Source organism: Sminthopsis crassicaudata, chromosome 1, assembly GCF_048593235.1.
Source record: "Sminthopsis crassicaudata isolate SCR6 chromosome 1, ASM4859323v1, whole genome shotgun sequence".
Lineage (NCBI taxonomy): Eukaryota > Metazoa > Chordata > Mammalia > Dasyuromorphia > Dasyuridae > Sminthopsis > Sminthopsis crassicaudata.
The window spans coordinates 556,437,081-556,458,918 of record NC_133617.1 but is presented as its reverse complement, the minus strand read 5'-3'; the positions used below and the strand labels follow the sequence as shown (position 1 = coordinate 556,458,918).

Below are 21,838 nucleotides of genomic sequence, written 5' to 3'. Positions count from 1 at the left end.
ACCACAAGGATGAAAACCTTATCAGGCTGTTTGATGGTTTTAAACACCTGTCAGCTTCTCAGTTGTTTTAACTCCACTAAAACTTTGGGATTACCACCAAATTTAAATAAAAAAATTCAAACCATCACCATGGTTTATGAGTTGATAAACCTTGTTGTGATTTTGGAGATGCTCACTTTTGATCAGAAATTATGCATCTATCTAAAATCTGTTCCCTTCATAAGCATAATCACTTATTCTGTCCATCTATGCTAGTTGTATGTCATAGAAACTGACTAGAACAAGCAATTAGAACTTATCTATAAACATGGAGAGCATGTATAAATTTGCATGTGTTTAATGAGAAGAGTGAGTCTGTCAAAAAGAAAAAGAGATATTAATGCCAACTACACAACCTCAATAAAGACTACATGAATCTCTTTGGAGGGAAGCACTGAGCATAGAGCTTTAATCAAATATGCGCTGTAATATCTTGCCCATAAAATAAAATAAGGATTTTTCTCATTTATTCACACTGATTTTGCATTAGATGTTGGCTATCAAAGGTTTAAGAGTTCTTCACTGCTGCCTTTTTATATTTATCTTCAGTGCCCAGGCTAGGCAAATTTGATACATACACCATTAACTGTGAACTTTGTGGTTGTTAAGGCCGTACTTGAAAATAATTAGAAAAATAACTATTTAAAAAATGCAACCTTTTAATATGTGGGGGGGGGGAAACACTTTAAAGGAAGGTACAAAAATTAAATTTAACAATCGTATGAATGATATCAATGTCTTTAAGATAATTTTTTTAAAAGACAATTTAAAGCTAGTTTTACATTATTGCTCTCCCTGAGTTTTCCCTGCTTGCTCTCCTAAAATGATTAGAAAATCATACTTGGAGGATATGTTTTCCTCTCAGTATAGATTCTTAAGGAAATCTGGGTATACTACCATTCCACTACTTGAAGTTATCTTTAATTCATGGAAATGACTAACAATGAATTAGAAATCTAATCTGTAGAAGAAGGCATTTCTAGTGCTATCTACAAATACTGATTTCAGAAAATTATAAAACATCTAAATTTCATTTTAAAAATTAAGCTCCTTTCTGCTATTGATATACTCATAATTCTAGAGGCTCTTGTAATAGTTATCTGCTAAATGCAGGTCTAATGGTTATCTATTCAAAGTGTCCTAAATAACAGATGCAGTTTTTATCTTTATCAAGAATCACACAGAGAAATAATGATAAATCAAAAACTTTGCCTTTAAAAGGAGAGACACACTGCATTGCATTTGAGGTTTCCTATTTCTTTCTTTTTGCAATTTCACATCCGCATTTAGATAGGCCAACAGGAGGCATTCTTATGAGCATTTTTATCATCCTGGAAGCAAATAAGAGTATCAATAGAGTACAAATTCAATTCTGAGAATGGCTGAGGCAAAGGAGTTGTCTGAAAATCCATAATATATTTTTAAACATTTTACACAAAGACAAAGGATTATATTCTCCTCTTAATGCATGGGGGATTTAAGTGTCTAATTCTCATTAATGCTAATGATGATTTTGCTTCTATAAATCCCTAAACAATGAAATGACAATGTATACACTCCAAATGCCACTTCAGATGAGTATTTTTACAATCCCATGTGTAAAAGATACTGTTTCCCTTAAGGTTCAGACAGAAGGGGAAAACTATTCCCTAAGTATTGGTAAAATTATACAACATTTTCTGAAGCAGAAAATTCATTTCATATCAAAATTGGATTTTCCTAGATATTTGAATAATTACAAAGTATTTGCTTCCAAATAACTACAACCAGCAAACATTGTTATATTAAAATATTTTTTCACTCTTTGCTTAGAAATCCTGAATTTTCCACCTTAAGGTAATAAAAAAATCCCACCAAAAAAACACCCATCTATTTTACATTTTGCCATAATAATTATACTCAAATGCTATGCTCTTCCAAAACAAATAATGTTAATACATGATATGGTGCTTTTAAAATATTTTATTTTTTTCACAATTACATATATATATATAGTGCTTTCTTAAAAATAAATTTTCTGATTGGGTTTATGTATCAAAGTGTATCAAGGTTTTCAAATTTACAATTTAAATAATTTCCTCTTTCAAAATTCCAACTTATATTTGTTATTTTATTTTCTAAAACTGGTCACATCTTTTCATAATAACCATGACAATATGCTCCAGTGATTAATAGTTGCTAAACAGTAAAAATCCAAGTTACATGCTATTTACTGCTCGGTAAATTGAAATTTTTTTATTTTAAAGATAAAATCTAAATTCAAGCAAAATATTTTAAAATTAAACATTATTTTTATCATGTCTATCTTAAAAAGCCAGTTAGAAAAATAATGATCAACTATTAACAAAAAATTCAATTTGATAACCAAACATTTTAAAAAGCTAAAACACTGAGCTAACCATATATTACTAACTATATATTATTAACAATTATTAATATATAATTTAGTTCATAACAACAAAGGGTTATTTTACAGAAAACATCTGCCATTTCCATAGTGCATTAGGAGTAGTTAGGAAGGGATCAGAAAATTCAGGGTCCCAATTTTCTAGTCAATATTTTTTTGTTTGTAGTGATCATTCCAGTTCATATCTTATTCACAAAACATGTTTAGTTAATTTCAGAACTGCAGGTTTTTCAGTACTTTCCTGATTGTTTTTTATATTCTACAGTTTTTAATCTTAATGGTCAAGAACAAGAGGGCTTTTTTTCTAGTTTAAAAAAAATAGTTTTATCTTATTTTGTTAAAAATGTATTTCTAAGGTATATAAATTTTAAACTTACCTGTGACTTCTCAGGAGCAACCTATTAATAGTATTTGAGTATGATAATTAAGGGAAAGAGCAAAATAGACATCCTTTTTACCCTTAGGAAGAAAACCCAGGCATTCTGAAGAAGGAAGGAGAAAATAATTGTAGCTCTTTGGAAGCAAAATATTATAAAAATTAAATCATATTCCCCTTTCTTCCTCTCTTAATTCCCTTTCCATATTTATTGCATAATAGTCTTTAAAGTACTGATTCAGGTACTTCATACATCAAGAGAATAATTAGGAAACCAAATATTGAGTTCACATAGGGAAAAAAATTACATATATATCCCTATACATATAAAATACAAAAGTACATGTGCAATTACATATACCCTACATACATATGTATATATATACACAGACATATAAATATACTATACTATATAGAGCCATGTATGTATATTGAAGAAATACATTGTCTTAACCAAATAATAATTTTAAAGATAACAAAAGCATATAGATATATTGATTTTTCTGAAAGAATTAACAATGAAAAATAAGTAATAGTTGCAAAGTGACAAAGTGTGAAAAACATTTTATATTCAATATTCACAACAACCCAATGAAATATCATTTCCCCATTTTAAATGAGGAAAGCAAAACTTATACAAGTTCAATGATGTTCCATGATTGTCATCAATAGGTTTGCCGCATCTACCCATAATTTTCTACTACACCACACAGACCACTTTCCAAATTCTAGTGCCAATATTTCTATTGATACTAGCAGCAGAGCAATCAGGGCAGTGAAACAACATGGGTCTAGACAATTAAGATTATTTAGATCCTTATCCCATATTTGCTTAAGAAATTTATTACTTTCTTAGTGTTACAGCTTCCTAAGTATTAAAAATAGTTTTTGCCTAACTGTATTCACTGAATTGTTGTCAGTCAAGGGAAAACATGTGAATTGTTTGAATATATATATATATATATATATATATATATATATATATACATATATATATATATATATTTGCAACTACTATTAAAGCCAAATATTCCTTAAAATTGAATGTAATCAAAATACTATCAAATTTGATGATCTTTTCAACTGTAATTTCAATAACTTAGTCATGATTATTTTACCTATAAGTATTTAATATAAATCACCTGACACTTCCAAAAATTTCTATATCCCTATAATTTTCCATAATTTTTTGAAAGCAAGGTATTGTGTTTTTTAAGAATTCAAAAATTCCATTTAGCCTACAAGTTTATGTGTTTAACAGATGGCTTTATTTTCCTTTAAAAATTATAATTAATTTCTAATTGCAATAGTACTATTCCATACACAGGACAAAACTTAATGTCTATAAAGACTAAAAATATTAACTTTGTCTTTTCCCCATGTAAGCTCATGCCTTTTAATGCCAAATTACTATAAAATTTTATACTATTAAAAAATTCAGATTCTATTAACAGAGTGTAGATTTCCACTGAGTTCCTATTACAATTTCTTCTAATATTTCTCCTAACGCTCAAATTCGATTAGTTTTCAATGTAGATGAATAATTTTTCAGAGGGCATAAACATGCTCTGGTTTCAGGAGAAAATATTCAAAAATGGAAATTACAGAATATGTAAATTATTGTTTAAAATAAGAGAGATGATTGTTTTAGAAAAAGATTTGCCTAGTGAAAACATGTTTACCTAAATAACATTAGATGGAATATTTCACAGACATTAAAGTATTTCTGAAATTAAGTCTGGCAACTGTAAAATAGCCGTGTAAAGGAATTTGAATAAAATCAATTATTTAAAATGTTTGAATATGTTTACCCTTTGAATAAAATGATATTACAAAATGTTTTATAAATAGTTCACAGCATTCCATGGATCATGCTTGGAGGACAGAAAATCTTTTGGAATTTTCCAAGACATGTGTATGTGTGTGTATAATACATATTTGTTTGTTGTTTAGAAATCTTAATGAAAATGTATTATTCAGTAAGTTTTAGAACTCATTCATTCCAGATTCATTCATTTAACCAATGTTTATCATCATATCATCATTTTAGTAATAATAATATTAGGCATTTACATGGCATTTTAAGATTTGCAAAATATTTTGCACATGTACTATCATTTGATCTTCACAATATGTGGTAGGTGCTATTTTTAATTCCCCCTTTTACAGATGATGAAACTGAAGCCAAAAGAAATTCAGTTTCTTTTCTATGGTCAAACAGCTACTAAAGTATCTAAAGCCCCATTTGAACTCAGATCTTCCTGATTCCAAAACTAGCTTTCTCTCTCCACTAAGCCATTTTACTGCCAAGCCAAACTGTCCTAATTTCAATAATCTGTGCATTGGAAATGCTATCAAGTATCAAATTCTTGCTCTGTTTCACTTCTCAAATGGTGACTATGGATTTTAAGCATTAAAAATTGATTGATAGTATATCTTATATTTTTTATTTATCTGGAAACAATTCTGAAAAGTCTGTGTGGTCTAGTAAAGAGCCACACTCAGTTTGTTCATGGGGTAATCTCATAACATTTCTGAGCCTCCAATTCTTTATCCATATAAAATAAGAGTAATAATGCCAGCAGTACCTACTTTATGGAGTACATGTGAAGGTCAAGTAAGATAGTTCAGGTAGTTATGGAAGAAGATCTAGGAAGAAGATTAGAGATTCAGAAATGGAAAGGAACTAAAAGGCCATTTAGTATAATTCAGGTAACCTGATTTCAGAGACATTGAAACTTTTTTCTCTATACCACAAACATCCTCAAAAAAAAAATCATACAGTATTCAGGAAGTTTTGCGGTAGTAAAACAGAATTGGTAACTTAGTTCTTTACACAATATATATTTAAGGATCATTTGAGTATCACCTAAGCAATCTTTCCATAAGAGTTTATTTGTAGTTAATTCATGTCTTTAATTCTTAGACAAGGTATGATTTTTTTTGACTAGATTTTTTTTTAAAGTTGGGCATATATGAGACAAGATATTCCAAGACATCAACTAAGATTACATTCAAAATAGCAAAAACTGAGAGTTGTCATATTAGAATATTTCCCTCTTTAAACTAATAATTCATTCTATCCTGATAAACTATTGAAAAAATATCTATGTATATTATATGCAACTAACTATAAATTTAAATACCTTAACTTTCTCATAGCGATTTAAAAAAACTACATTTCTCCTACTACTTTAGTCACTTTAATAATTTCTATTTTGAAATAAAAAAACATATAGTTTGTGAATATGTGTAAGGGGAGAAGTATATCACAATGATTAATTCTAATAATTGTGAACCCAGACAGCTGTAAGCTAAGTATAGGGTTGCCATGGATAGTAGCCCCTTTAGAAACTAGAAATGATGTTGGAATAGTGTTCAAAGACTATTTAGAACTAAGGTTCTTGGAAGATAATTGTTAGAACATGCAAATTTTGTGTTGATTTCACAATCTATAAAATTGCCCTGTATTTTACATAACTAAGCTTCATCATAATAATCAGTAACTACAAATTCTTGCACCGGGGGCAAATTCAGTTGAGAGGGGCATGATTTAGAAATGAAACACCATCTGGGCCCATTTTCTAGAAGAGGTTGTAACAAAATGAATACAACAGCAAGCTATTTAAGCCTCCAATCAAACATATGAAAAAAAAGACTCACACTGAAAAGGCTGCATATAAAATCTCCACATTATAAGAAACCTCTCAAATAGGTGTGTGTGTGTGTGTGTGTGTGTGTGTGTGTGTGTGTCTGTGTCTGTGTCTGTGTCTGTGTCTGTGTGCTGAGCTGTCCTTTGATCTCTTCCTTCATCTCCATTCAACTGAATTTGCCTCAGATTCAAGAAGGAGAGTGTCAGGGATATGGGTCCTGATGAGTCCTTCCATATAACGCCAACCTGAGGGTTGTGGGGCTAATGGATAACAGTGGGAGTTGGGGTGGTTGTGTCAACTGACTTTGGCTATGTCACTTGACTTGGTTATTGGTCATTATTGAAATAATGAAGGAAGGCTTCCCTGGATGTTGTATCCTACTTTAAAACTGCAGTCGTCCACTCTAGCAATGGCTTTGATTATTAATAATTAATTATAATAACTTATTTATTAATAATTGCAGTAATTATTGTTTTGATAATAATGATTATTAATATCCTCAGTTTTATTTAGTTCAAAAGCTCTCATTAATGTTGTTTATCAGAAAGCAGGATGAAAAAGTAAAAGCCTAACTCTCTTGGATATCTCATAGCAAAGGGTGAATTTAAGATTATGACCAAAAAGGAAAGAAAGAAAGAAAGAGAGAGAGAGAGAGAGAGAGAGAGAGAGAGAGAGAGAGAGAGAGAGAGAGAGAGAGAGAGAGAGAAGGAGGGAGGGAGGGAGGGAGAGAGAGAGAGAGAAGGAGGGAGGGAGGGAGGGAGGGAGGGAGGGAGGGAGGAAAGAAGGAAGGAAGGAAGGAAGGAAGGAAGGAAGGAAGGAAGGAAGGAAGGAAGGAAGGAAGGAAGGAAGGAAGGAAGGAAGGAAGGAAGGAAGGAAGGAAGGAAGGAAGGAAGGAAGGAAGGAAGGAAGGAAGGAAGGAAGGAAGGAAGGAAGGAAGGAAGGAAGGAAGGAAGGAAAGAAGAAGGAAGGAAGGAAAGAAGAAAGAAAGGAAGGAAAAGAAAAGAGAAAAAGAAAGAGCTATTTGGAGGAGGAAGCAGCTTCAAGGAGTACTATTCTTCATGACCAACACAAGACCATGGATTCTGGACTCTGGAACAGGCACCAACAGCAAAGGGCTATACCTTTATAAAAGAAGAAAAGGATCCAGAGTGCCAGAACTTTAAAGTTTCATTTCATCACATGTTCCCCTATATAGACTCCAAGGAGTCAAACAAACAACACATTTTCAAAAGTGTATTTAAATATACTTTGCAACTCCAAAAGCACTTACAAAACAATTCTGTAAGATAAAATAGGAAAAAACAAAAAGTTAAAAGAAGTCACCAAGGAAGTTTACTGGAGTCTTACTGAGCTTTCCACTAAATTAAACAAACAAAACAAAACAAACAAACAAACAAAAACCATATATTTTTATGTTGTTCTTCTCCAAAGGGTCCACTGCTAGGTTCCAAATAATTTCACTGAAAAGCAGATAGCCCAACAGCCTCAGGTCTCTATTTCTGCTGCCATGCTCACAAAAGTACTGGCTGATATTCTAAGGCTATTGTGATATCGTGGGACTGGGAGATTAGTCTCACACTGCCCTATTTCCACCAGTTTCCTGTTCACAGATGATCTTTAAGAGCAACAGTATTAGACACTCCAGCCACTCAAAGTCACCTCTGATATCCTGAAGTAAAAAGAAATCAGCTAAACCCTCTAGGGATCCCAATTGTGACTATAAGTAAGAGCTGGGAAGTAGTCCCAAGAGGACATGCTACACAGTCATGATATATGAAGATTTGGTTTTTTTCCCCTTCAGAGCAAAGGGAGTTTTTAAATCAATGTGTCACTATATTTTTTGAGAACTTTTCTTTGTAACTTTATGTTCAAGTGTTGGCTACAAAATAAAACTATATCTTCATTTAATGTTAATTTTTTCAAACTTCAGATACATGATCTCAAAAGGTCATTTTGAAATTTATAATTTCTAATGACAAAAAAATTACGGCACTATTTGTTTCTAATAAAATATTACAGAAAGCTACAGAATTATAGAAAAAACATGATGATCCAATCTAGCAATCTACCTTATGTAGAAGGTGATACGATACTTAAATTAAACTAGGAATTCCCAGTAGAGATAAGTATAGAACTCATCCAGTCACAAGGGTCAGCTAATATAAAAAGCAGGAAGCCAGAAAGAGATGGACTGTGGTTCATAAGGACCCATAAAACGGTCAGTTTAACTCAACTGTGGACTATGTGGAGAATAGTAATGTGTAACAGTGCTGGAAAGGTAGGAAGAGGGCCACATTGTGATTTTAAATGCCAGATCAAAATGTTTGTATTGATGCTACTGATAATAAAGAATTACTGGAGTTTAATGAGTTAGATGTGCACTTTAGAAAAAATAATAATGGAGGTTGCATGGTGTCAAACAAACAGAAATGGGGGGAAAGCTAAATTGAACCACAGGGATGCTGAGTCATTTAGAAGACAATTGTAATAGTTCAGGTGAAAGGTAATGAGGGGCCTGGACTGAGATTATGGCTGTGTAAATGAAGACAAGAGTTGTAGAGAGAGATGTAGATGGAAGAAAGGAAGTATGCATTTATATGCCTTTTTTTATATGCCAGTATGCCTTTTATAGCTCAGTCTTTTCAATCATGCCTGACCCTTTGTGATCCCATTTGGGATTTTCTTGGCAAAGATACTGGAGTTGTTTGCCATTTCCTTCTCCAGCACATTTTAGATAAGGAAACTAAGGCAAAAAGAATTAGATAACTTGTCCAGTTTCACATAGCTAGTCTGTGTTTAAAGCCATATTTGAATTTAAAAAGATGAGTGTTCCTGACTCCAGGTCCACAATTTATCTACTAAACCAACTAGCAACCCAGTTATTAAATGCCTACCATATGCCAAGTGCCATCTTTTATAATAACCTCACAGCTATCTTGAGAGATAGGTTGCTATTATTATCTTCTTTAGACATTTGGTGAAACTAAGACAAATAGCGTAAAGTAATTTTCCCAAGGTCATCTGGTCAGTACAAACTAAAGGCATCCTGATGTTTTTCTCCACTTTCTTACAAGTGCTTGGAAATGTGGGTGGAGGGAGAATGAGGAATCAAGCCCAGCTACAAGGTGTGAGCCTGAGGGACTGGAATGATGGTGGTGCCCTGATCAGAAATATGCAAGTTTTGAAAGAGGGGAAGTTTAAGAAGGAAAGATGTATGTTCTGTTTTGAACGTGTAGAATTTTAAGACACCTGTGGAACATCTCTTCTAAAATGTCCAGCAGACAGTAGGTGATGCTTAGGATGCAAACAGGGGAAAAGACTAGAGATGGTTATGAAAGCTCTTTCATATGGTCTCAAAGAGACTAAGGTTCAGTCTTAACTAAAAATGAAGAAAGAAAAGAAACTTCAAAAAATTTTTTCTTCTTTAAAGAGAACACTGTAAATATTCTTTCTCTTGTATGTAGCATGTAGTTTATCTTGGCCTAATAAGTTTCTTATTATGTTGTCTAGAATTCCATACTGGGCTAATTATACTTAGTTTATTCATCTTAATCTAGGGTCCATGAGCCTAAAGAAGGAACTGTATTTCACAATAATTGGTTTCCTTTGTGTTTTTATTTTGTGCATTTTAATATACTTTTGAAAAGAAATACGATTTCACCAGACTGCCAAAGGATTTCATCAGGGCGAAAAAGGCCCCTTGTAAATCCCTGATGTAAGGGAATGATCGGTCTCTTTTGCCATAAACTGTGGATAAGTGGTCAGCAGCAAGTTTAAAATCAGCTGGAGGACTAGTAAGGGTGCCCATTGAATGTGATTAGACTTTATTGCTTCTTTTTTAGACTAAATTTTAATAAGGTCCTTTTGCCCCCACACAAAATTATAGGTTTCCACTCATCTGAATTGGATGTATTGTTCTGGAAAATCTTATAGCAAGAGCTCCAAAGCCTTTAAAGTTTACTAAGAAGGTTTACTGCTCTTGGATATTTGCTTGAATGCTACTATAAACACTATCACTATATTTCAGGTCCCTATCTTCAGTCTAGATTCTAGCACCAGGTCTCTTGTTGTATTTAGAACAGAGATTCAAAGTCTCTTCAATAGATTACTGTAAATTTAACAAATTATCTCAATAAGAAAAATAACAAAAATCACACTATTCTATCATTAGGTGTAGCAAAAATTTATATATATATATATGTATATATATATACATACACATATATCACTGATTTATATTAAAAAGCCTTATCAACAAGTATAAAAGATATTTCCCTAATAAAAAATACAATCGTTCTGGACAAACACTAGCAACTTTGCCAATTAAATATGGAGTAAATTAATCATGACTACCATCTATACAAAATGACAGCAATAAGGCAAGAAAAAAAGGACATTTGGGGAATATAGACATGGGCAAAATTTGACTCTGCAGATGATAAAATGATTTATTTACAGAATGAATAAAAAATTAATTGCAACAATATCTTCATTAATTAGTATCATATAAACTACACGTAAAATTAGTTATCTTTTCTCTATTTTCTAGCAAAATGAAGAGGGAAAAAGAGTAATTCCATTTAAAATACCTGCAATATTCATAAACTAACTGGTAATTAACCTACTAAAATACACTCAATACTTATAAATGAATGAATAAAGCATTTATTAAGCACTTACTATGGACAAAGGATAGTGTTAAGCTCTGGAAAACAAAGAGAAAATGATACATTTTCTAATAAACAATGCATATGAAATTTTCAAGTTGCAAGTCAGATGAGAACATCCCAAAATCCTTAGAGGATTTTGTAGCAAAACTCCTAGTATTATCTTTTCTTTGAGGTCATTTCCACCATTAAATTTATATCCCTTTCTGATATTAAAGTACTTGATAATATCATAATTAAACTACTTGATAATGAATGCCATGGAATTTGGTGATAGGAACTTTATTTTCTGAGTGTTCTACAGAAGTCTATAGCACCTGCAGAAATAGTTACCATGTTTAACCTAAATAGATGTTGCATCCTGCAATTAAAGCTGTATCCACTAGCCTAGAAGTGCTGCTATTCCAAAAGTTCTTAGGTGCAAAGTCCTGAACTGTCTTTATCAGGGTCTGAGAGGAGAAGGTGGTCAACATGATAATGGTGATTTGACTGGTACAGTGTTGCTTCCTTTTATCTCTGAAGGTCTCCATGACTTCTTCCAGGCTGTCTCACTTGATATATTGACTATAAAACATCCTCTAATAATTAATAAATTATTGAAGAACCACTTCATACCTATCAGTTTAGTTGAAATGACAAAAATGGAAAATGACAAATATTGGAGATGTGAAAAATTGTGAGACTAATGTACTTTTGATGGAATTGTAAAGTCATCCAATAATTCTGGAGAACAATTTAGAACTCTACTCAAAGGGCTTTAAAACTGTGCAAACCCTTTGATCCAGCAATACAAGGTCTGAATCCCAACAAAATTAAAAGGGAGGGCCTATTTATACAAAGGTATTTACAGCAGCTCTTTTTGTCGTGACAAAGAATTGGAAGATGAGGGGATGGCAATTAATTTGGGAATGGCTGGACATGCTGTGGTATATGATTGCAATGGAATATTTGAGCAGATTGATTTTGGAAAAATCTGGAAAGATTTATACGAATTGATCCAGAGTTAAATGAGAAGAAACAAGAGTACACTGTACATAGTAATAGCAAAATTGTACAGTGAACTGCAAATGACTTAGCTATTCTCAGAAAAACAATGATCCAAGACAATCCCAAGTGACTCATGATGAAAAAATGTTACCAGTCTTCAGAAGCAAATTATTTTTCACTTTCTTTCCTTCCTTCCCTCCTTCTTCTCTCTTCCTCCTTCCTTCCTTCTTTCCATTTTCTTTTGCACATCCTTAGTTACAAACAAGTCTATTTGCTATTTGTTATTCATAACTCAATATAAAACTAAATAATCCTCAACTATATAAAATAATTTATAATAAATGGTCAAAGCACAAATTAGAGAAATAATAATGAAACTGTTTATCAGAAATTTAAGACTGCACTACAACTAAAGCAGCCTACATTTTAAAAATTAAGAGGAAAAAAATTAATGAAACAAAATGGATTTTAAATATTGGAAACCCAACTAATAAAAATTTAAAAATTAAGCCCCAAAGAGGAAATCTTGAAATTTAGGGGAGAAAAAGTTGAGTTGGAAATGAACTGGAAATTAAGTGGATGTCCATTAGTTGGGGAATGGTTGAATAAGTTATGGTATATTGTAGCATTTTCTGTTGGTTTTCTTGGAGGTCTCTGGAGCAGCCTTCCTTTCAGTTGAGTAATCACCACAAGAATAGCCAGCTGTTCTGTCCAAATTTTTTATTGTATCCTTGCCTGAGGCTGGGCAGCTTTCTGGTGAGCCTTCCAGACCAGCCTTAGTCTCCGTGGGGGAAGTGCAGGAGGCCAGGCTAGCCATTATGGTGTGAGATGAAGTGAATGAATCTGTCTCTATTTGGCTCTGAGAGCTGAAGCTCCCATCTCCAGTCCTTTGTTTTCTCTGGCTCTCTGTCTGAGTTCCAGTTTATATGCTCTACACTGAGTAAACAACTCATTATATCACTAAGAAAACATTATTTGTTGTAAGATTAAATCAATCATACTGAATTTAGAGAACTATTAAGCACCGTGCAAACTAGATAATCATTGTCTTTATCAATTCCATTGACAACACCTTGTAAGAATCCTTGTTTCAGAGTTCTGGCTCATAACATCTTCTGCTTTCTTTTGTTTTAGAACATAATGTGATCACACCCTCCCTGACTTCTCAAGGAGGTGAGAATCCCCAAAAAGGAAGTGATCATACCTTCCCTGACTCCTCAAAAAATGGATGAAAGCACCAAAAAAAAAGAGGTGATCATGCCTTCCCTGGCATCTCAGGGAGAAAGAGGAAAACAATAAAGAAAATGGGGAATCAAACCAAATTAGCCGGTTTCTGAAGGGTCTCACTTGAAAGAGGTATACAAAAGTCTATCAACATGGGGGATATTACATAACTAACAACATGAATCAACATGAGGAATTATATATGTCCATAAGTCCTAGAAATAGTCCAAAACCAATCTATTGTCCATTACTTCATGTGTTAGGAATCCAATGATTCCTGCAAGTTTTGAAGTCCTGCAATAATCTCATCATGTGTCAGGAAATTCAATGGTTCCTACAGATTTTGAAATTGTGTAATAGTCTTATCATGTCTCAGGGAATCCAATGATTCCTGTAGGTTTTGAAGTTCTGTAACAGTCTCATTATCAGCCGTGCTCTTTCAGCGTCAAATGTTTTTTAGGTCTTCTTTGTTTCCAGGTTTTTCTCTTTTTCTATCTCTCTCCAGGTACTCCTTGGTGCCCATCTGATTCCTTCTCCATCTGTAGAGATACAAGCAAACCATCTTCTCCAAACAGTTAGCCTATCTGGTCCCTTCCATTCACTACTTTTTAGATCTCTCCTCATCACCTGGCAATTACATTGGAGCTGCTTGCACTGGACACTGCCCTTCTTTGGGTTAAAAAGCCTATATTTTCCCCAATTGTAATTCCTTTCTCCTATCAGATTGCTTTTTAGCTGATTGATCATAATAGAGTCATGAACTTCTAAAGACTCTCTGGGTGTAACCTCGGCTGCCATCATGCTCCACCTGTTTTTTGTCTGAGGTCTTAGAGCTGGGCCCACTTCTCATTTCCCTGGGTCAATCTACATTCTGAGGCCCAGTGGAAGTCCTTGTTGCACAGTGTTTTGGGTCTTCTACAAACCTCATTATCATTTTCATTAAGAAGTTCTTTGGTCATAATTCCTGTTGCTGCATTTTCTCCAATTGTTCTTATAACAGCTGTTTACAGACATCCCATAAAATCAGCAAAGAGTTCATTTGAACCTTGTACTATTTTCGTGAAGGCTTTCCCTTCATTTTTTTTCCGGGGGGAGCCCCATGATTTGATAGCAGCAGCAGCAATTTGCTCATATGCTATCAAAGGGTAATTAATCTGTGCTAAAGCATCTGCATATTGACCTTTACCTGATAGTTGGTCAAAGGTGATTTGTATATTGATTCCAGTTTATCTATTTCTTTAAGCTTCTATCCTACATAGTTCACTGTACTCCAAAAGCCGCAACAAGTTTTGTCCAGGTTCCTTACTATGCATTTCCAATCACTAGGGATTAAAATTTCATAAGCCAAATTCTCTAATACCATCTTAACATAAGATGATATAGCCCTATGAAGAGTGAAACCCTTTTTTCAAATCCTTGTTTCCAGATCAAAAGGAGTTTATCTTCTCCTCTTCAATAACAGGGTATGCATTTATCAAATTACATATATCTTGTCTTGCTTTTTTAGCTTTAACTAGTGCCTTTTGAAATCTTGTCATAGGCTGCTTCATAGGTGGTGCTGATTGTGTCACTGCTCCTCCCCCTCCTCCTTCTCTCCACCCATTTAGAGTTAATTGAGAGGGGTAGGTAAGGGGTTGGGGTATGCCCTAATGGCTCCTAATGTGAAACACCACACTCCTTAATTTCATCAGAATTGTACTTAACTTTTTTTTAATTCTTCATCCTTTTCACCTAGTTTGTCAGTATCTTCCCCCTCCTGCACTTTCTTTTTTTTTTTTTTATTCTAATACTTGTATAATTCCTTAAAGCCAATCATATTAAATTATATGTATAAAATATTTCTTTGGAAATTGAATCAGGGCCATAATCATTGTAATATTCACTTAATTGCTCTCCTACTAATTTCCAATCCTCTAGATCTAATTCTTTTTCCTTTGAGAAGCAAGGAGATGTGTACTGTAATATTTCAAAGAGTTCAATGATCTGAATCCAAGTTATAATCAAACCTTGGTTTTTTATCAGTCTAACCATGCTTTCTACACATTTTCCTTGAAGTGGAAAAGTCTCCTTTCTAAACATTTGTCCTATTTCAGCTGAAATATTAGTTTAGCCCTTTACAAAGTTTCCTTTTTGTCTATTTTTGTACTTACCCTAATTTCTGGGTCACAGATGTAGGTTCTTAGTCCCTGTTTAGGTGCCAAAATGTAATGTCTTGGTGGTTTTCTGGAGGTCTTGGGAGCAGCCTTCCTTTCAATAAAGTAATCACCACAAGAATATCCAGGTGTTAAAGTCCAAAAGTCTTTATTATCTCCTTCGCCTGGTGCTCAGCTAGCTTTCTAGTGGCCTTCAGACTAGCATTGGCCCAGTGGGGGAAGTGCAGGAGGCCAGGCCAACCACCACGAGGCTGATGAAGATGGAATGAATCTCTCTGAGTCCTAAGGCTTGGGCTCTTTCAGCTTCCAGCCACCACAAAGGTAGATGATGGAATGAATCTGTCTCTGTGTCCCTTCTGAGTCTGTGTCTGGCTCTTCTGAGTCTGTCTCTGGGTCTGACAGGCCTTGGTCTCAGTGGAGAAATGAAGGAGGAGAGCCTGCCAGTAGGAGCCTGAACAAAGATGGAATGAATCTCTCTCCTTGGCTCCAAGAGCTTGAGCTCCTGCCTCCAGTCCTTTGTCTTCTCTGGCTCTCTGTCTGAGTCCCAGCTTAAATGCTCTACACTGAGTATAAACCAATCATTATATCACTAGGAAACCATTATTTGTTGTAAAATTAAATCAATCAGAACTTAGAGAATGATTAAGCACCATGCTAAACTAGATAACTATTGTATTTATCAATTCCACTAACTTAACACCTTGTAAGAATCCTTGTTTTAGAGTTCTGGCCCATAACAGCATATGAATGTAAAGGAATATTATTGTTATATAAGAAATGATGAGCAGTTTGATTTCAGAAAAGCATACTGTTTCAAAAAACAAAAAAGACTTACATGAACTGATGCTGAGTGAAATGAGCAGAACTAGGAGAACATTGCACACATAAGATTAAGTGATGATCAACTATGATGGATTTGCCTCTTCTCAACAATACTATAAAATACTATTGAAATTTTACAATAAATTATTAAAAGAAGGGGCAAATTAACAAAATAAATAAAAACAATCATAATAACCATAATAAAGCCAACAATTTAAAATAATTATCAGTCTATGCACAGTTGTATGTCAGGAGTATAATCACATCCACAATGCAAAAGTCAGAAATAAAATCAACAGAAAAGAAATTTTAAAAGCAGCAGCCCTGAACTGCCATAAGACCTGTCTATAGTCCAACCAAATGAATCTTGTCTTGTATTATACATGATATTTAACACAACACTTTCTTCCTGAAAACACTTTGGGAAGAAGAGGAAATTTTTTCAGAAAATTGTATATAAAAATTTCAGAAAATAAGTGCACTTAGGAAGTGCATTTAGAGTTTTATACTTTAGCAGTTATGGTAGAAGTCTCTGTTTTTAAACTACATTCTGATTATCCTAATTTAAATGACTCTGTGACAATATGCTATAATAATATAAAATATACTTTCACTAAAAATTGTGCTGGTACATAACCATTTCATAACAAAATGTAGAGTTACCCTAAGAAAGCAAAAGAAGGGGATAGAGCGAAGAGATGGTGGAGAGGATATATGCTTCTTTCTGACCTCTCCTTCTACCCTCACAATAAATATGAAATTCAGCCTCTGAAATAGTGCTGGACTGACAGAATTCACGAATATTGGGAGTGCAGCAAATTAATAGCAGAAGATAATTTCTAAAATCACCAGAAAAGGTCTGTTTTTATTGTGTGCGGGAACAGGAAAAGGCCAGGCACAGACACAGAAGCCAGAGCAGGCTGAGCAGAATGAAGGCAGGGTACACAGTCTCCACAGAGCAGAGAATCTATAGGGAGGACTCTACCAAAGTATTGGCTACTCTGCCTTCGTAGTAAGCCAGTAGATTATCAGAGAAGTTATAAAACATCCAACACAAACACAAAAGGTAAAGAGTGAATCCCAAAGGACCAGAATATTATTGAACCTGGCCACAGCCACCAAGCACCATGAGTAACTCAGCACAATCCCAGTGCAGCTGCTGTCCCTTCCTGGTCTGTAAAGGAAGCTTGGAACCTCCTTGCCCTAAAAGCAGAGCCTAACTTTTTTTTTTAAATGAGTAAAAAAGCAAAGTGAACTCTAACTATAGACAGCTTCTATAATGAAAGAGAACAAATTTAAACCCTGAGGAGACTAAAAGCAGATAAAGCCCCAAAGGATAATATAATCTGGTCCCCATCACACAAGGCTCTGTTAGAAGAAATTAAAAAGGATATTAAGCAAGAGATAAAAGAAAAAATGCGGAAAGGAAAAGAAGACTTTGCAAGAGAGTTTAGGAAAATACATATAATTCATTAAAAGAAATATTTCATAAAATGGAAAAAGAATACAACTCCTTGAAATGTGAAATGGAAAAAGGTAAAGTACTCCAAGGAAAATAGAATTTGTGAACTGGAAAAAGAAAACAACTCCTTAAAAAATTTTATGAAATGGAAAAAAAATTCCACATACCAAAACAACTCATTTAAAAACTCAATTGGACAATTACAAAAAGAAGTTAAAAAAGTAAATGAGCTAAAGCCCTGGTTAATGCTATAAGTTCGGAGACTCCCGGCAAAGATGGCGGCGTGGAGGCAGACAGCTGCTTGAGCTCCGCGTTTACACTCAGAACTTACTTCATGACAAGCCTCAGAGTTAATGCTTGACCAGAAAAGAAACCCACAAATAATCACCAAGAGACAATATCCTTGAAATTCGCCAGAGAAGGTCTGTGTTTGCTCGGGGGAGGGTTGAACAGACTGGGCACAGATTGAGGGCAGGCAGCCAGAGCTCACACAGCTCAGACCAGAGGGGGAGTGCTACGTTCTCTGCCGTTTCTGGGAAAAGGCTTTTACCCCACTGTGGATACTCCATCTTCGCAACAAGCCAGGAGCAGCCAAGAGGGTGTAAACACTGGAGGTGAAGATTAAAACCCCGGAAATCCAGCGTCTCTCAGAACCCAGCCACCCCCAACCCCCAACCTGGACTGACTCAGCACGTTCTCAGAGCCTCAGAGCGCAGACTCAGCTCAGCCATCGCTGTCCTGTTAGTGGCTCTCTGCTGCCCTACCCCAAGTCTGTGGAGGAAGCCCATTAACACTATCCAGCTCCATCTCCCCCCAAAACAGACCAATTGTTTCTCTTGTCAGTTTGTTTTCTTCCATTCCGCTCTTGACAAAATGAACAAAAAATTCAAAAGGGCTCTAACCATTGACAGCTTCTGTATGGAGAGAGAGCAGACTTCAAATACTGAGGAGACTAAAAACAGATTGTCTCCAGAGGAATCCCCTAAGGGGGATATGATCTGCTCCTCAATACAAAAGAATCTCAAAGAAGATATCAAAAAGGCTCTCACAAGAGAGCTAGAAGAGAAATGGGAAAAGGAAAGGGAAGCTTGGCAAGAGAGCCTGAAAAAGTCATTCCATGCATTTAAAGACAGAGTGGATAAAGAAAACAAATCATTGAGAAATAAAATTAGTGAATTAGAAAAGGTAAACAACTCCAAGGAAAACAGGATTAGTGAGCTGGATAAAGAAATCAGCTCTCTAAAAAATAAAATGGATAAAATGGAAAAAAATTCCATAGAAGATAAAAACACAATTGGACAATTACAAAAAGATATAAAAAAAGTAAGTGAAGAAAATACATCATTGAAAATTAGACTCGAGATGATGGCGGCGTGGAGGCAGACAGCTGCTTGAGCTCCTCGTTTTCTGTCAGAACTTACTTCATGACAAGCCTCTGACTTAATGCTTGACCCAGAAAGAAATCCACAAATTATCACCAAGAGAAGACATCCTTGAAAGTCGCCAGAAAAGGTCTGTGTTTGCTGGGGGGAGGATCAATCAGACTGGGCGCAGACTGAGGGCAGACAGCCAGAGCAAGACAGGCAGCTCACACAGCTCAGACCGGAGGGGGAGGGGTGTGATCTCTGCCGTTTCTGTGAAAGGGCTTTTGCCCCAGTGTGGATGCTCCGTCTTGGCAGCAAGCCAGGAGCAGCGGAGAGGGTGTAAACACCGGAGGTGAAGATTAAAACCCCAGAAAGCCAGCGTCTCTCAGAGCCCGGCCACCCCCAACCCCCACCTGGACTGACTCGGTGCGTTCTCGGAGCCTCAGAGCGCAGACTCAGTACAGTCATAGCTGTTCTGTTAGAGCCTCTCTGCTGCCCTACCCCCAGTCTGTAGAGGAAGCCCATTAATACCATCCAGCCACATCCCCCGCAAAACAGACCAATTTTTTCTCTTGTCAGTTTGTTTTCTTTGATTCCTACTCTGACAAAATGAACAAAAAATTCAAAAGGGCTCTAACCATTGACAGCTTCTGTGTGGAGAGGGAGCAGACTTCAAATGCTGAGGAGACTAGGAACAAACTGTCCCCAGATGTGTCCCCTGGGAGGGAGATAAGCTGCTCCTCAATACAAAAGAACCTCATAGAGGAAATCAAAAAGGCTCTCACAAGAGAGCTGGAAGAGAAATGGGAAAAGGAAAGGGAAGCTTGGCAAGAGAGCCTGGAGAAGTCATCCCATACATTCAAAGACAGGGTGGATAAAGAAATCAAATCATGGGGAAACAAGATTAGTGAGCTGGAAAAGGTAAACAACTCCAAGGAAAACAGGATTAGTGAGCTGGAAAAAGAAAACAGCTCTCTAAAAAATAAAATGGATAAAATGGAAAGAAAGTCCATAGAAGATAAAAACTCAATTGGACAATTACAAAGAGATATAAAAAAAGGGAGTGAAGAAAATACATCATTGAAAATTAGACTGGAACAAGTAGAAATGAATGACTCACGGAGAAACCAAGAGGGAGTCAAGCAAAACCAGAGAAATGAAACAATTGAAAAGACTGTCAAGTACCTTACCAGAAAGACAACAGACCTGGAAAACAGATCCAGGAGAGACAATTTGAGAATAATTGGACTCCCTGAAAAATGGGAGGAAAAAAAGAGCTTGGACACCATTTTCGAGGAAATTATCAAAGAGAACTGCCCAGACGTTTTGGAAACAGAGGGTAAAATAGACATTGAAAAAATTCATCGATCACCTAATGAAAGGGACCCTAAAATCAAAACGCCAAGAAATATAGTGGCCAAGTTCAAGAACCATCAGACAAAGGAAAATATATTGGAAGCTGCTAGAAAAAAACAATTCAGATATGGAGGATCCACAATAAGGATAACCCAGGATCTAGCAGCGTCTACATTAAAAGAACGAAGGGCCTGGAATATGATATTCCGAAAGGCTAAGGAACTTGGTATGCAGCCAAGAATAACTTACCCAGCAAGAATGAGCATCGTTTTCCAGGGAAGAAGATGGACATTTAACAAAATAAATGAATTCCATCTATTTTTGATGAAAAAACCAGACCTACATAAAAGGTTTGATCTTCAAATACAGAACTCAAGAGATTTCTAAAAAGGTAAAAAGAAATCTTGAGAAATATACTTCTGTCAAAAAAATATGTAAAGAACATATGTACAATTTGTCTTAGAAACTAGAGGTGGAAAGGAGATTATATCATAAAAAAGTGTAAAGTGGTGGTACTACATCTCATGAAGAGGCAAAGGTAACCTATTATATCCGAGAGAAAGAAAGGAGGGAGATGAACATAGCGTGTATCAATAGACATATTTGATTTATGGTGAAACTTCTTCCACTTCATTGAAAAGGGAAAGGGAAGGAGTAAGCTAAGGGGAAGGGAATACAGTAATTTCGAGGAAAAGGGGTAAAATAAGGGGAGGATCTTTAAGGTGGGGGAGGGATCCTAAAAAGGGAGGGCTATGAAAAGCAAGTGGTGTTCACCAGTTTAATACTAGATAGGAGGGTAAAAGGGAAGGAAAGGGGAAAAGCATAAGCAGGGGTTAATAGGATGGCAAGCAATATAGAATTAGTTATTCTAACCATAAATGTGAATGGGGCAAACTGCCTCATAAAGAGGAAGCAGTTAGCAGACTGGATTAAAAGTCAGAATCCTACTATATGTTGTTTACAGGAAACACATCTGAAACAGGATGAGACATTCAAACTAAAAGTAAAAGGGTGGAGCAGAATCTATTATGCTTCAGGCAAAACCAAAAAAGCAGGAGTAGCCATTCTCATTTCAGATCAAGCAAAAACAAAAATTGATCTAATTAAAAGAGATAAGGAAGGGCATTATATCCTGCTAAAGGGAAGCATCAATCAATAGTGAAGCAGTATCAATATTAAACATGTATGCTTAAAAGAGAAATTAAGAGAGCTGCAAGAGGAAATAGATAGCAAAACTATAATAGCGGGAGATCTCAACCTTGCAAGCTCAGAATTAGATAAATCAAACCACAAAATAAATAAGAAAGAAGTCAAAGAGGTAAATAGAA

General features: G+C 35.0%; 1 protein-coding gene across 9 annotated transcripts in view; it reads right to left on the bottom strand.

Annotated features, from left to right (window-relative positions):
* The window catches only part of KIAA0825 (KIAA0825 ortholog), a 541,416-nt gene that overhangs the window by 424,039 nt on the left and 95,539 nt on the right, over positions 1-21,838 (bottom strand). The window contains exons 4-5 of one of the 9 annotated variants that reach the window (XR_012484705.1): positions 15,504-16,069; positions 12,487-13,892 (exon numbers count right to left, since the gene is read on the bottom strand). The exons of 7 other annotated variants lie outside the window; for them this stretch is intronic. Coding sequence is in view for 1 of the 2 variants with exons in the window: in XM_074282086.1 (XP_074138187.1) it covers positions 16,065-16,069 (5 nt within the window). In the remaining variant the exon portion in view is untranslated. Of the gene's footprint in view, positions 1-12,486; positions 16,070-21,838 lie in introns of those variants that run through there. One more of the 9 variants, XM_074282086.1, reaches the window with a different exon arrangement.